General features: G+C 56.4%; 2 protein-coding genes and 1 long non-coding RNA gene across 3 annotated transcripts in view; 1 reads left to right on the top strand and 2 right to left on the bottom strand.

Moving 5' to 3' along the window:
* Nucleotides 1–184: 184 nt before the first annotated feature.
* On the bottom strand, nucleotides 185–1,851 carry LOC116530689. Its single transcript, XR_004260103.1, has 3 exons — nucleotides 1,715–1,851; nucleotides 884–997; nucleotides 185–405 (listed from the first exon to the last, which is right to left on the bottom strand). It is a non-coding gene; the product is annotated as an uncharacterized LOC116530689 (long non-coding RNA).
* On the top strand, nucleotides 1,339–3,634 carry LGALS7B (galectin 7B). The gene is made up of 4 exons (XM_032248896.1): nucleotides 1,339–1,417; nucleotides 1,776–1,864; nucleotides 2,611–2,812; nucleotides 3,462–3,634. The coding sequence occupies exons 1-4, from the start codon at nucleotides 1,412–1,414 to the stop codon at nucleotides 3,573–3,575; spliced, it is 411 nt and encodes a 136-aa protein (XP_032104787.1). The 5' UTR covers nucleotides 1,339–1,411; the 3' UTR covers nucleotides 3,576–3,634.
* A 3,098-nt stretch (nucleotides 3,635–6,732) lies between these two features.
* The window catches only part of LGALS4 (galectin 4), a 9,754-nt gene continuing 3,970 nt past the window's right edge, over nucleotides 6,733–12,516 (bottom strand). The window contains exons 4-10 of the mRNA XM_032248877.1: nucleotides 10,840–10,977; nucleotides 8,603–8,629; nucleotides 8,476–8,514; nucleotides 8,258–8,287; nucleotides 7,372–7,460; nucleotides 7,047–7,212; nucleotides 6,733–6,967 (exon numbers count right to left, since the gene is read on the bottom strand). Coding sequence (XP_032104768.1) covers nucleotides 6,821–6,967; nucleotides 7,047–7,212; nucleotides 7,372–7,460; nucleotides 8,258–8,287; nucleotides 8,476–8,514; nucleotides 8,603–8,629; nucleotides 10,840–10,977 — 636 coding nt within the window. The 3' untranslated portion in view covers nucleotides 6,733–6,820. The remainder of the gene's footprint in view (nucleotides 6,968–7,046; nucleotides 7,213–7,371; nucleotides 7,461–8,257; nucleotides 8,288–8,475; nucleotides 8,515–8,602; nucleotides 8,630–10,839; nucleotides 10,978–12,516) is intronic.

Below are 12,516 nucleotides of genomic sequence, written 5' to 3'. Positions count from 1 at the left end.
TCCCAGCTACTCAGGAGGCTGAGGCAGGAGAATTGCCTGAACCCAGGCTGGAGTGCAATGGCGCGATCTCGGCTCACCGCAACCTCCGCCTCCTGGGTTCAGGCAATTCTCCTGCCTCAGCCTCCTGAGTCGCTGGGATTACAGGCACGCGCCACCATGCCCAGCTAATTGTTTGTATTTTTAGTAGAGATGGGGTTTCACCATGTTGACCAGGATGGTCTCGATCTCTTGACCTCGTGATCCACCCGCCTCAGCCTCCCAAAGTGCTGGGATTACAGGCGTGAGCCACCGCGCCCGGCCGATGGTCTTTATCTTGCTCTGCTTTTGATCTAGGTGGTGATGGGGTCGTGGGTGGTCCAGCAGCTCATCCTGACCTGCAAACTTGGTGGCATGATGGTAGCAGTCCTGGAAAGAGGAACAAGACAGACTTGAAAGAAAGTGGGACAGGAATACACGGTAGAGAAAGACATGGACAGAGCGAGGCAGCCAGCCCCAGAGACAGAGCCCACAGGAGAGGCGCACCTAGAGGTCGGGAGAGCCAGAGGTCAGGGCAGAGGGTCCTGTACCACTGGTGCCTTGGGCAAATCCCTTCCCATCCCAGCCTCAGCCTTCTCTGTACAATGGGAGCGACTAGTGTTCCTCCCTGCTGGAATTATGGGGCCCCAATCAGTGATCTCCTGCGTATCCTGGGCAGCCCAGGGACCTAAGAAATGACAGGTGTAGTCCCAGTCGATCCCCTCCTTTCACCCCTCCTCACCGAGGACTTCCCCCGAGCTGAGTACACTCCAGGACCCGGGTGTGCAGCGCTGAGCGGATCAGGCAGCACCCTCACCCCCGCCCTGGGAAGCTGCCCCATCTGTCACTATCGCGGCTGTTCCCTTACAGAGGCGGAAGTTGCGATTTCAGCAAGGACATCCTTGGTCCAGGCAGGAGGTTCTCAGCTGGAGAGAAGGGTCTGGAGTTCCCACCCAGACTGGCCTCCCAGGACCGACTATGTCTGTGAATAAAATAAAAGTAATTACTTCTTTCAGACAGGTCTGCAAAGAACAAATAAATGCATAATATGAGATAGAGGCTCTCTGTGTGCCAGGCAGCGGGAAGACAGGGCTGGAGGGGCGGTGGCACAAGGAGCCTTCTCTGCTGTGAGTTTATTATTATTAAATGGTCCCTCTTATTATCAGCTCCTAGGAGGGGGCAGGGCATGCGGGCCCTGGGTGGTGGAGGGGAGCAGGGCTCCCAGGAAGAGGCACAGCTCCCACCTCCCCAGCCCTGTCCCAGGGCCAGGGTCTGTGCCAGGTGTGGGTGGTGGGTGGAAAGGGGTGGGGTGAGTCATCAGGGCCAGCCCTGCCCTACTTTTACTTAAGGTCCCCAGCAGTCCCCACCGCCACCGCTGCCTGACCCTGTCCCAGCCATGTCCGTGAGTGCTCCAGGGGCCCAGGGCGGGGCCTTGTAGGGAGGGACTGGGGGCTCCCCTTTCAAAGAAGCAAGTGGGCAGTGGGTGCACCGTGGGTGGTCTTGGGCTGTGGCCTCTGGGTGGCCCCCGATCCTGATTGTCCCCTCTCCCCCTTCGTGGCTTCCTCTGGCTCCCTCTGAGCATTTTCCTGTTTTTCCTTGTTGCTCTCCCCATCTCTTTCCTGCCTCTCTGCCACCCTTTTCTCTCCCACTGATTTCTGCCAGTCTCAGTCGTGGTCAGCTCCTCTGAGGGGCGACCCACCTTCTGTCTCCCTCCCTCCGTCTCACCGGCTCACAGTGGCCCCCGCACCCCACTCTTGCAGAACGTCCCCCACAAGACCTCGCTGCCCGAGGGCATCCGCCCTGGCACGGTGCTGAGAATTCGTGGTGTGGTTCCTCCCAATGCCAGCAGGTAAGGCCCCAGGCCCTAGGTGTAAAGGGTGCAGGTCCCAGGCTCAGCTGACCCCCAACTCTTGCAGTCCAGAAATAGGGGCCCTGGGCCATCTGTACCCACCAGGCTAGGAGTCCAAGGCTATTTCTGACCTCAAATCTGATGTATTAGATTATTTGCCCCATGAATTTGTGGCTAAGGTCCCTAAGTTTCCCTAAGAATTTGGGGGTCCTGGGCAATCTCAGGGTTCCTATAGTCCTGTGACTTCTGTATCTGGGTCCCGGGGAACTCTGGAAAATTCCGAGTCCTGGAGACACCCTGGACTCTGGGAGTCCTGGCCAAGTCGTCCTTTGCTTCCTGGCTGAGGAACTTTGGGCCTTCTGGATTCTGGGGTACCCTGGAAATACTGGGTTCCTGGTGTTGCTCTTTGTCCTGTAGAAACTGAGGGCTCCCTGGGCATCAGGAACACCCTGGCCAACACCCAGATCTCCTGGGCAGCTCCCAGGCTCTTTGGAGAGGAGGGCACCCTGCGCATAGTGACTTTGGTCTGGGTGGGTTCCCCCCAAGGGCCTCATGACATTTTGGCTGCCTTCAGAATCTGGGCTCCTTGACCATTAGTCTGCCACTTCCCCTTCTGTGGTGTGTGCCTGTCTTCAGGTCCCTGTCAATTTGGGGGTGCTCTGGGAATGGGGAGTCCCAGCCTGTTAGTCCTTCACTTTGCTCTGGGTGGTTTCTGAGCCCTGACTGCCACCATCCCCCACTTCCAGATTCCATGTAAACCTGCTGTGCGGGGAGGAGCAGGGCTCCGATGCGGTCCTGCATTTCAACCCCCGGCTGGACACCTCCGAGGTGGTCTTCAACAGCCTGGAGCAGGGCTCCTGGGGCCGCGAGGAGCGCGGGCCGGGCGTTCCCTTCCAGCGCGGGCAGCCCTTCGAGGTGCTCATCATCGCGTCCGACGACGGCTTCAAGGTGCGTCTCTGCGACAGGGGCATGGACGCCAAGACCTAGGTCCCCGGAGCAGAGGGTTCCGCGCAGCACCGGGATAGAGAAAAGGCCAGGAGGGCGGAGGGGTGGAGGAGGCGTGGCCAAGGCGGGACAGGCGCGTCCCCAGAACCCCTCTCTCTGGCCTAAGCAACTCCCACCCGGGCCCCAGCGAGACAGCAGGGTCAGGACGAGGCGAGCCCCGCCGGGTACCCAAGGGGTGGGCGCCCTAGCGCGAAGCCGTGGCCCGGACTCGCCATCCCCGACCCGACTCCCAGTTCCCTGTGCCTGAGGTCCGGGCTCGGAGGCAGGGGGAGGGATGGGTTGGAGGCCGCGCTCAGGAACTCGTCCTAGCAAGGATGGGGGTGGGGGGGCGGCAAATCCCCCACCACCCAGGCCTTACGCGAGTTCACCTCCCTCCTCTGCGCTTTAAATAAGAATATCCATTACCAGCACTAAAAAAGCCGTTTTCTGCTGTGCCACCCAGTAAACTGCTTTGATCCAGACGACAGGAGTTAGAAAGAACAACAGCCCCATTTTCTCAGTGGGGAAACTGAGGCGCAGAGGGGGTGAGCGATTTCCCCAGGGCCACCCAGCACGGGCCTCCGGAATCCTCACCAGCGACCCTCCCCTGCAGGCCGTGGTTGGGGACGCCCAGTACCACCACTTCCGCCACCGCCTGCCGCTGGCGCGCGTGCGCCTGGTGGAGGTGGGCGGGGACGTGCAGCTGGACTCGGTGAAGATCTTCTGAGCGGGCGCCCAGGCGGGCCCGGGGCCTTGGATGGCAAATAAAGCGTGAGCCCGAAGCGCGCCTGTGTCTGTGTCCGGTTCACTGAGATGAGCAAAGTGAGGCCCAGAGAGGCCAAGATACTGGCTGCGGGCCACACAGCGAATCCGAGGCGGGGGCGGGCTTTGAACCTGCGTGTGCTTAGGACACTTTCTGCCTACGAAGGCCTGAGGGTCGCCATGTGGGAGGGAGTGGGCCTGGGGCGTGTCCTGACGCAGCGTTTGTGCAAAGCCAGCCAGGCGGGCATGCGGTGGGCGGATCCGTTGGCGTTAGGGGTGTGGAGGTGCTCACCGCAGGTCTCTGTGCCCCCACCGCAGATCTAAGGGGCTCCAACATGGGTCCATCCGCAAAGGGGGCCAGTGAATCCCGCCTTTCTGGCCACCTGTGGGCCCCAGTTGTACGCGCGGAAAGCGTGTTATAACATCCCCGGGTCCCTTCTCCCCCTGCCCCTCATCTCCCACTCTCTTCTCTCCCGGCCTCCCGCCCCCAGAGTCGTCCCGGGTGGGGCTGGGCAGGCCGATGGGCGTCTCCCGGCTCGGGCTGTTCCCGGAGTCCCGGCAGGTACCAGCCTGCGCAGCCTCGGGGCAGACGCGATGGCAGCGGCCCCGGCTGTGCGGAGCAGCCGGAGGACTCGAAGGGCGGCGCGGGGTTTCCGTGGCGCAGCGAGCCCCATTCCCACGCGGCCTCCGCCCGCCCCGACGGCCCCGACCCCGGCCCAGCCCTGGTCACTGTGACGGGAGGGGAAGCGGGCGCCAAGTCCAGCCCCGGCCCCAGTGTCACTTTCCGGGTTCAGGGCGTCGCTGGGGTTCCCCGTAAGGGCGGGGTTGGGGTGGGAGAGGCTGGGAGCCCTGTGCGCCCCGAGCCGAGCCCGCCCCCTCGCCCTGCAGCGGCCGCAGGTCTCAGCCGGGGACCGAGGAGCCAGGCCGGGGCTGCGAGCGGAAGCTGCACGTGGGTGCTCGGGGCCAGTGGCTCCCGAACCCTCGTCCTGAGCCACGCCTCGGTGGGGCGCGCCGGGCGCGGGCCCGGATCCTCCGCCCCCTGGCGGCCGCCGCCCGCATTGCAGCCTGGACCGAGGCGGACGCGGGAAGCTCGGGTGGTTCCTGGCCTGGCCTGAATCTGATCCTGGAGTGGGGTGGGGACGCCAGGTTCGCCGCGGGGCCCAGGCGTGTGCAGGACCCGGGGTTTTCGGCCCCTGCGAGCCTCGGGCTGGGTGGCCCCTTCCTGCGCCCGGCCCTGGAGCGGGTGGGCGGCGGTCAGGAGGGAGCCCCGCTCAGGTGAGGAGGCCTAGGAGAGGCTGGGTTCTCCTAGTCCTCGGGGCTCCTGCTTGAATGAGATCACTTTTATTTCGTTTGGCTGTGTCGAGTGGTTTCAAAATACTATTTTTTTTCCCGTAAAGATAACATATGCATGTGGCACACATTTCAAAACATACAGTGACAAGAACATATTATTAGCACAAGTGGTGAATGTGCTTGGCCCTTTGGGTTAGATGGGAGCGATCCAGCCGTGCTCATGTTCCCGTTGTCACCGTGTTTGCCAGTGGACATGTGGGAACCTGTCCTTGTTTGTGAAAAACACAGGTGGCTGGGTGCGGTGGCTTTCACCTGTAATCCCAGCATTTGGGAGTGGAGGCAGGTGGATCACCTGAGGTCAGGAATTTGAGACCAGCCTGGTCAACAGTAGAAACTTAGTCTCTACTAAAAATACAAAGATTAGCTGGGTGTGGTGGCACGTGCCTGTAATCCCAGCTACTGGTGAGGCTGAGGCAGGAGCATCGCTTGAAATTGGAAGGCAGAGGTTGCAGTGAGCCGAGATCTTGCCATTGCACTCTAGCCTGGGCAACAAGAGCAAAACTCCGTCTCATAAAAAAAAAAAAAAAAAGATAAGAGATGAATAAATGGATAATTGGATAGAGATGGAAAAGTGATGAATGGGTGAATGGAGGGATGAATGGCATATAGAGGACAAATGGATGAATGTGATGGAAAGCAGAGAATTACATGATAAATGGAGGGATGAAAGGTAGATGTAAGGACGGCTGAATGAATAGATGGACTGGTAGAGGGGTAGATATTTGGATGGATGGGAGGATGATGGATGGTCAGATGGATGGGCGATGGATAAAGGGTTGAATGAATGAATGAATGAATGGACAAGCAGCGGGATAGAGAGAGCTAGATGGACTGGTGAGTGGATGAATGGTTGGATGTTGGGTGAACATACGGTTGATTGCATGTTTGGAGAGACTGACAATGAGGTGGGTGTGTGCAGAGGTAAATGGATGGGTAGATGGATAAAGGGTTGGATGAAAGGACAGTTGAACAGTCATATCAGGCCGGGTGCGGTGGCTCACGCCTATAATCCCAGCACTTTGGGAGGCTGAGGCGGGTGGATCACAAGGTCAAGAGATCGAGACCATCCTGGTCAACATGGTGAAACCCCGTCTCTACTAAAAATACAAAAATTAGCTGGGCATGGTGGCGCATGCCTGTAGTCCCAGCTACTCGGGAGGCTGAGGCAGGAGAATTGCTTGAACCCAGGAGGCGGAGGTTGCGGTGAGCCGAGATGGTGCCATTGCACTCCAGCCTGGGTAACAAGAGCAAAACTCCTTCTCAAAAAAAAAAAAAAAAAAAAACCGTCATATCAGTAGATGGATTGATGAATGTCTGGATGGTAGGATGTCTGATTGGTGGGTGGTCGGATGGACTTGTGTTTGGATACCTGGAGAGACTGATGGATGTTGGGATGGTTGAGTGGAGAGATGGAGGCATGGAGGGATGGAATGACAGGCTGTCATTCCATAGTGGTTTAGTGTGCAGCCTTGGGAGCCAGACCAACTGGATTTTCATCCTTCTTCTGCCATTTATGCACTGTGCAATTTGGGCCATTGGTTTTCTTTTCCTTTGTTTCCTCATCTGTTACAGAGGGAGGTTAATAATGGTTTCTACCTCTTGGGGTTGCTGTGAGGAGTGAATGAGCCCTAAATCAGTGCTTGGGGCATAACCAGATCTGTGACGATGGGAGGAGGAATGGTCAGATGACGAGATGGATGAGCGATAGATGAAGTGCATGCCTGAACCACGGAAGGGAAGAGCAGTGAGGGTGCAAATGGACACACTCATTAGACTCCCTCAGACATTTTATTAGGGGCTTAGAAAGGAGTCCTAGGAAATCTTTGTTTTCCCATGAGTTATAGCCCCAGGAATAGATTAGATCTGGACATAAGACAAGGTGACATCACCAAGGACTTCCACCGTGTCCACCCTCTGGAAGGCTGAGATGCGATGGGTGAAGTCAAAGAGGTGCTGACCATTGGCGAAAACCTTGAAGCGATCCAAGCCACAGCGAATGGACAGCTGCAGGGAGAGGGCGGGTGTGAGGCTGGGCCAGGACCGTGGCTTTGGAGGGAGGTGGGAAAAGAGAGCCCAGACTCACATCAAAGAACTGTCCGGGACCAAACGGGTTGTGGGAGATGTTCCTCTCCTCGGATCCCCACGAGCCATTCACCAGGCTGTTCCGGACCACGGTACGGTCGCCAATGCGGGGATTAATGTGCAGAGCTATGTCCCCTGAGGAGCCCACCTTGAAGTTGACGGTAAAGCTGGAGACAGAGAGGGAGGGGGGAGTCAGAGGGAGCCCACGGGGGAGGGGCCTGTGGACTAGATCTCTGGGTCCCTAAAGGAGGAGGGGGCAGAGGGTCTAGACTGTTGGGTCTGAGGGAGGAGGAGCTGGGGGCTCCCACCTAGCCTACGCTCCATACCTCTTGCCTGTGGGGGGCACAAAGCCCTTGATGATGACAGTTCTTCGAGCTGTGAGCCCTCCTTGCAGCCTCCGGAAATATGGCACAGGCTGAGGGAAGAGAACGCGGGGCCCCATTCTCTCTCAGCTTAGCAAGCCAGATGTGGGAAGAAATCTCCTTTTCTTTTCCTCTCTTTCCCTCCCCTCCCTTCCCCTCTCCATTCCTTTCTCTTTTTCTTATAAGAGATGGGGTCTCACTCCGTCTCCCAGGCTGGAGTACAGTGGCATGAGCAAGCCTCACTGCAGCCTCAAACTGCTGGTCTCAAGCAATCCTCCCACCTCAGCCTCCCAAAGTGCTGGGATTCCAGGCGTCAGTCACCATGCCCAGCCTTGCAGGAACACATTTCTTTTGTAGAGAGTCTCCCTCTGTCACCCAGGCTGGAGTGCAGCGGCACGACCTCGGCTCACTGCAACCTCCACCTCCCGGGTTCAAGCGAATCTCCTGCCTCAGCCTCCTGAGTAGCTGGGACTACAGGCGTGCACCACCACACCCAGCTAAGTTTTGTAATTTTAGTAGAGAGGGGGATTCACCATGTTGGCCAGGCTGGTCTGGAACTCCTGACCTGAAGTGATCCACCTGTTTTGGCATCCCACACGGCTGGGATTACAGGTGTGAGCCACCGTGTCCGGCCAAGAACAAATTTTCTGAGAACAAATTTCCCAACTCCTCCTGGAAAATATCCCCAGCCCCTTCCACTCCCCAACCCTGACCCCCACCCAACTCTATCTACCCTCCCCACACCTCCCAACCCAAACACCCTCAGCCCACTGTCTTCTGGCTGTCTCAGTTTCCCCAGGGATCCATGCCCCCTCCCCACCACCTGTCTCTGTTTTCCCCTAAGCCATACCGGGTTGAAGACTGGGGGTCCCTCCATAGACTGTGAAGGGAGAAGAAGCGATATTATTCTCCAAGAGTCGACAGATATGTATGACACACCCATTAGACTCCAGCGCTTCTCCAGGTGCTGGGTTAGTACAACTGGGGGCTGCAACCCCTCTTAGTCCCCCCACCGCAACTCCCAGCATTCCCACCCCACCCCCGGGGACCTCCCAGTCCCGCACTCACGGGCAGGCTGTTCAGCTGTTGATGGAAATGTCCAGGACCCTGAATGATAGATGGAAGACAGGGAGGGTGAGCGGGGCTGAGGGACCCCCACTGGGGGGAGGACCCTCACCCACCAGCAGGCACTTACAGGGTAAGCTGGCATCATCTGGGGTCCCTGTGGGCAGAAGGAGAAAGCAGTTATGAGAGGGTCCCAGATTTATAACTGAAAGATATTGAGGGTGCCTTCCCTGGGGCAGCCCACCACCACCGCCACCAGCACCATGCCAGGGAACTCTGGCATCAAAGGGTGGCACCCCATGTTGAGGGATCGCCAATGCCCAGTGAGTCACCCCAAAGCGTTAGGACAATGCCTGGCCCATTTCATTCTCAGCCCTTCCCTGTGCTGTCCCCCTGCTGTCCCGGGACACTCACTCCCTGAACTTGACCTCCGTTTCTGCCTGTCTGTCTCTGTGTCTCAGTCTCTGTCTCCGTCTCTGTCTTGGCCACACCTCAGCATAGGGGCTTCCTTCTGCCCAATACCTTTATTTTTTATTTTTTTAGTTTTTATTTATTTATGTATTTGAGACGGAGTTTTGCTCTTGTTGCCCAGGCCGGAGTGCAATGGCGTGATCTCAGTTCACCGCAACCTCCACCTCCCAGGTTCAGGTGATTCTTCTGCCTCAGCCTCCCCGAGTAGCTGGGATTACAGGCAACTGCCACCACACCTAGCTAATTTTGTATTTTTAGTAGAGATGGGGTTTCTCAGTGTTGGTCAGGTTGGTCTTGAACTCCCAACCCCAGGTGATCCGCACACCTCGGCCTCCCAAGCCTAACACCTTTAACGTTTACTCTCTCTCTCTCTCCCTGTCTGTTTCCTCCTCTTTTCTCCTCTTTGTAATTAACTCCTTTCTGCCTTGATTTCTATTCTCAGCCAGCTATTCCAAAGGCCCTTTAAAAGTAGCTCTATATAGCCAGGCATGGTGGCAGGTACCTGTAATCCCAGCTACTTGGGAGGCTGAGGCAGGAGAATTGCTTGAACCTGGGAAGCGGGGGTTGCAGTGAGCTGAGATCCTGCCACTGCAGTCCAACCTGGGCAACGGAGCAAGACTCCATCTTAACAACAACAACAAAGTAGCTTTACAGGCTGGGTATAGTGGCTCATACCTGTAATCCCAGCATTTTGAGAGGCCGACGTGGGTGGATCACCTGTGGTCAGTTCAAGACCAGCCTGGACAACATAAGGAGATTCCTCCCCTCTGTCTTTACAAAAAATTTAAAATTTAGCTGGGCATGGTGGCATGTGCCTATAATCCCAGCTACTCAGGAGGCTGAGGTGGGAGGATCACTTGAACCCAGGAAGTCAAGAATGCAGTGAGTTGTGATTGCACCACTGCACTCCAGCCTGGGTGACAGAGCCAGACCCTATACCCCCAAAATTAATTAAAATTAAATAAAATTAAGAAACTCACTTGCATTGTATTTTATTTTTAATGATGGTGTTAAGCAACCTCTTGGGGATTTGTTCACTATTGTGTGTTCTCTGCCCTTCCTTACCCTCACTTCCTGACTCACTTTACACACCTCCTCCTCCTCCAGGAAGCCCTGCCTTCCTGACCCATGACAAGCCAAGCCCTTCCTTTTGACTTCCGAGACCTCCTACATACTCGGAATCCCAGCCCTGACCCCTCTGCCCGTGCCCTCCCTGTCACGGCCCTGACCATTTCTGGGCTATTGCTCTCTGATGCCCTGTCTGTGAACCGGTGAGGTCAGGGCACCGAGATGTCTCAGCCATTCCTGTCTCCAGCCCTGTCTAGCCCAGGGCCTGACCCCTCTGCCTGCCCTCCCCCAGTTCCCTATCCTGTCCCTGATCCCTCTGCCTGGGCCCCAGTCCCTCAGCCTGGGCATCCCCATCCTGGCCCTGATCCCTTGCAGTGATGGGTCTGTCTCCCAGTGGGCTGCCTTGATCATCACTGTGTTCTTGGCATCACTCAGCACAGGGAGATGCTTGGGAAATAAATGAATGTGGAACCCAGCTGGGTGCGGTGGCTCACGCCTGTAATCCCAGCACTCTGGGAGGCCAAACTGGGTGGATCAATTGAGGTCAGGAATTCAAGACTGGCCTGGCTAACATGGTGAAATCCCGTCTCTATTAAAATTACAAAAATTAGCCAGGCGTGGTGGTGGGTGCCTGTAATCCCAGCTACTTGGGAGACTCAGGCAGGGGAATTGCTTGAACCTGGGAGGTGGAGGGTGCAGTGAGCCAGGATCACGTGACTGCACTCCAGGCTGGGTGACAGAGCAATATTCTCTCAAAAAGAAAAAAGAAATGAATGTGGAACTGAGTTTAGAAAGGAAGGATGAAAGAAGGGACGGGACCCCTCATACCTGGGGTGGTGGGGGCGGCTGGCCTCCGATGAAGTTGATTGATTGAAGTTGCAGGTCCCCATCCACTTGCAGGTGGGTGACCATCTGTAGGGGGAGCCGGTGCCCGTACTCATAGAAGGGATTTCCATTTACCACCACCTGGAGGGCAGGGATGGACGTCAGGAGTCAGCACACAGGATCCTGGGAAGGTAGAAACAGGAAGCAGGGGCCGGGCCAGTGGCTCAGGCCTGTAACCCCAGCAGTTTGGGAGGCCCAGGTGGGCGGATCATTTGAGATCAGGAAAGTGAGACCACGCTGGCCAACATAGTGAAACTCGTCTCTACTAAAAATACAAAAATTAGCGGGGCAGGTGCCTGTAATCCCAGCTACTCGGGAGGCTGAGGCGGGGGAATCGCTCGAACCCAGGAGGTGGTTGCAGTGAGCCGAGATTACCTCAGGTGACAGTTTGAGACTCAGTCTCAAAACAAACAAACAACAACAACGAAAACCAGGAAGCAGGGAACGGGGATCTTGGGGATGAGCTGGGAAAGCCTCAGCATCTGGAACCTTGGAGTCCACAGCTCAGAGGTCAAGCTAGGGTCAAAAGTCTGCTGACTGGCCTGTCCATGCCTGTAATCCCAGCACTTTGGGAGGCCCAGGTGAGCAGATCATTTGAGATCAGGAGTTTTGAGACCAGCTTGAGCAACATAGCAAGACCCCGTCTTTACAAAAACACAGAAATTAGCCAGGCATGGTGGTGTGCACCCGGAGTCCCAGCTACCTGGGAGGCTGACGTGAGAGGATCCCGAGCCCGGGGAGGCTGAGGCTGCAGTGAGCTGTTTGCGTCACTGCATTCCAGCCTGGCAACAGAGTGAGACCCAGTCTCAAGAAAAAAAAAAAAAAGTACACATTTTGCAAAAACACAAAATGGTAGGAGGAAATACACATGAAATGTATTTCCTGAGAACAAGGTTCTCTGCAGTAGGGCAATGGGATTAAGGAAAAGAACTAAAAGAGGATTTTTAAAAAATAGGCAGGAAAGAAGGAAAAGAAAAGAAAAAAGTTGACAAAAGTGGGGATAGGGAAAAGGAAAGAAGGGAGGGAGGGAGAGGGAAGGAAGAAGAGAGGAGAGGAGGGAAGGAGGGAAAGAAAGAGAGAATGGAGAAAGAGGAGGGAAAAAGAAAAAGGATGGGAGGGGCCGGGCACAGTGGCTCACACCTGTGATCCCAGAACTTTTGGGAGGCTGAGGCGGATGGACCGCCTGAGGACAGGAGATTGAGACCAGCCTGGGCAACATGGTGAAACCCCACCTCTACTAAAAATACAAAAATTAGCTGAGCGTGGTGGCGGGCACCTTCATCCCAGCTACTCGGGAGGCTGAGACAGGAGAATCGCTTGAATACAGGTGGCAGAGATTGCAGTGAGCCGAGATCACACCACTGCACTCCAGCCTGGGTGACAACAGCAAAACTCTGTCTCAAAAAAAAGAAAAAGAAAAAAAATAATAAAGTAAAGGAAGAAAGGAGGGAGAGAGGGAAGGAGGGAGGAAGGGAAGGAGGGAGGGAGAGAGGGAAGGAGGGAGGGAGAGAAGGAGGGAAGGAGGGAGGGAGAGAGGGAAGGAGGGAGGGAGAGAGGGAGGGAAGGAGGGAGACAAAGAGGGAAAGAGGGAGGGAGAGAGGGAAGGAGGGAGGGAGAGAG

The sequence above is a fragment of the Sapajus apella genome, unplaced genomic scaffold (assembly GCF_009761245.1).
Source record: "Sapajus apella isolate SASKATOON/1434 unplaced genomic scaffold, GSC_monkey_1.0 scaffold68, whole genome shotgun sequence".
Classification (NCBI taxonomy): domain Eukaryota; kingdom Metazoa; phylum Chordata; class Mammalia; order Primates; family Cebidae; genus Sapajus; species Sapajus apella.
Note: the sequence above shows the minus strand (reverse complement) of the source record. Positions and strands in the feature narration are given on the sequence as shown.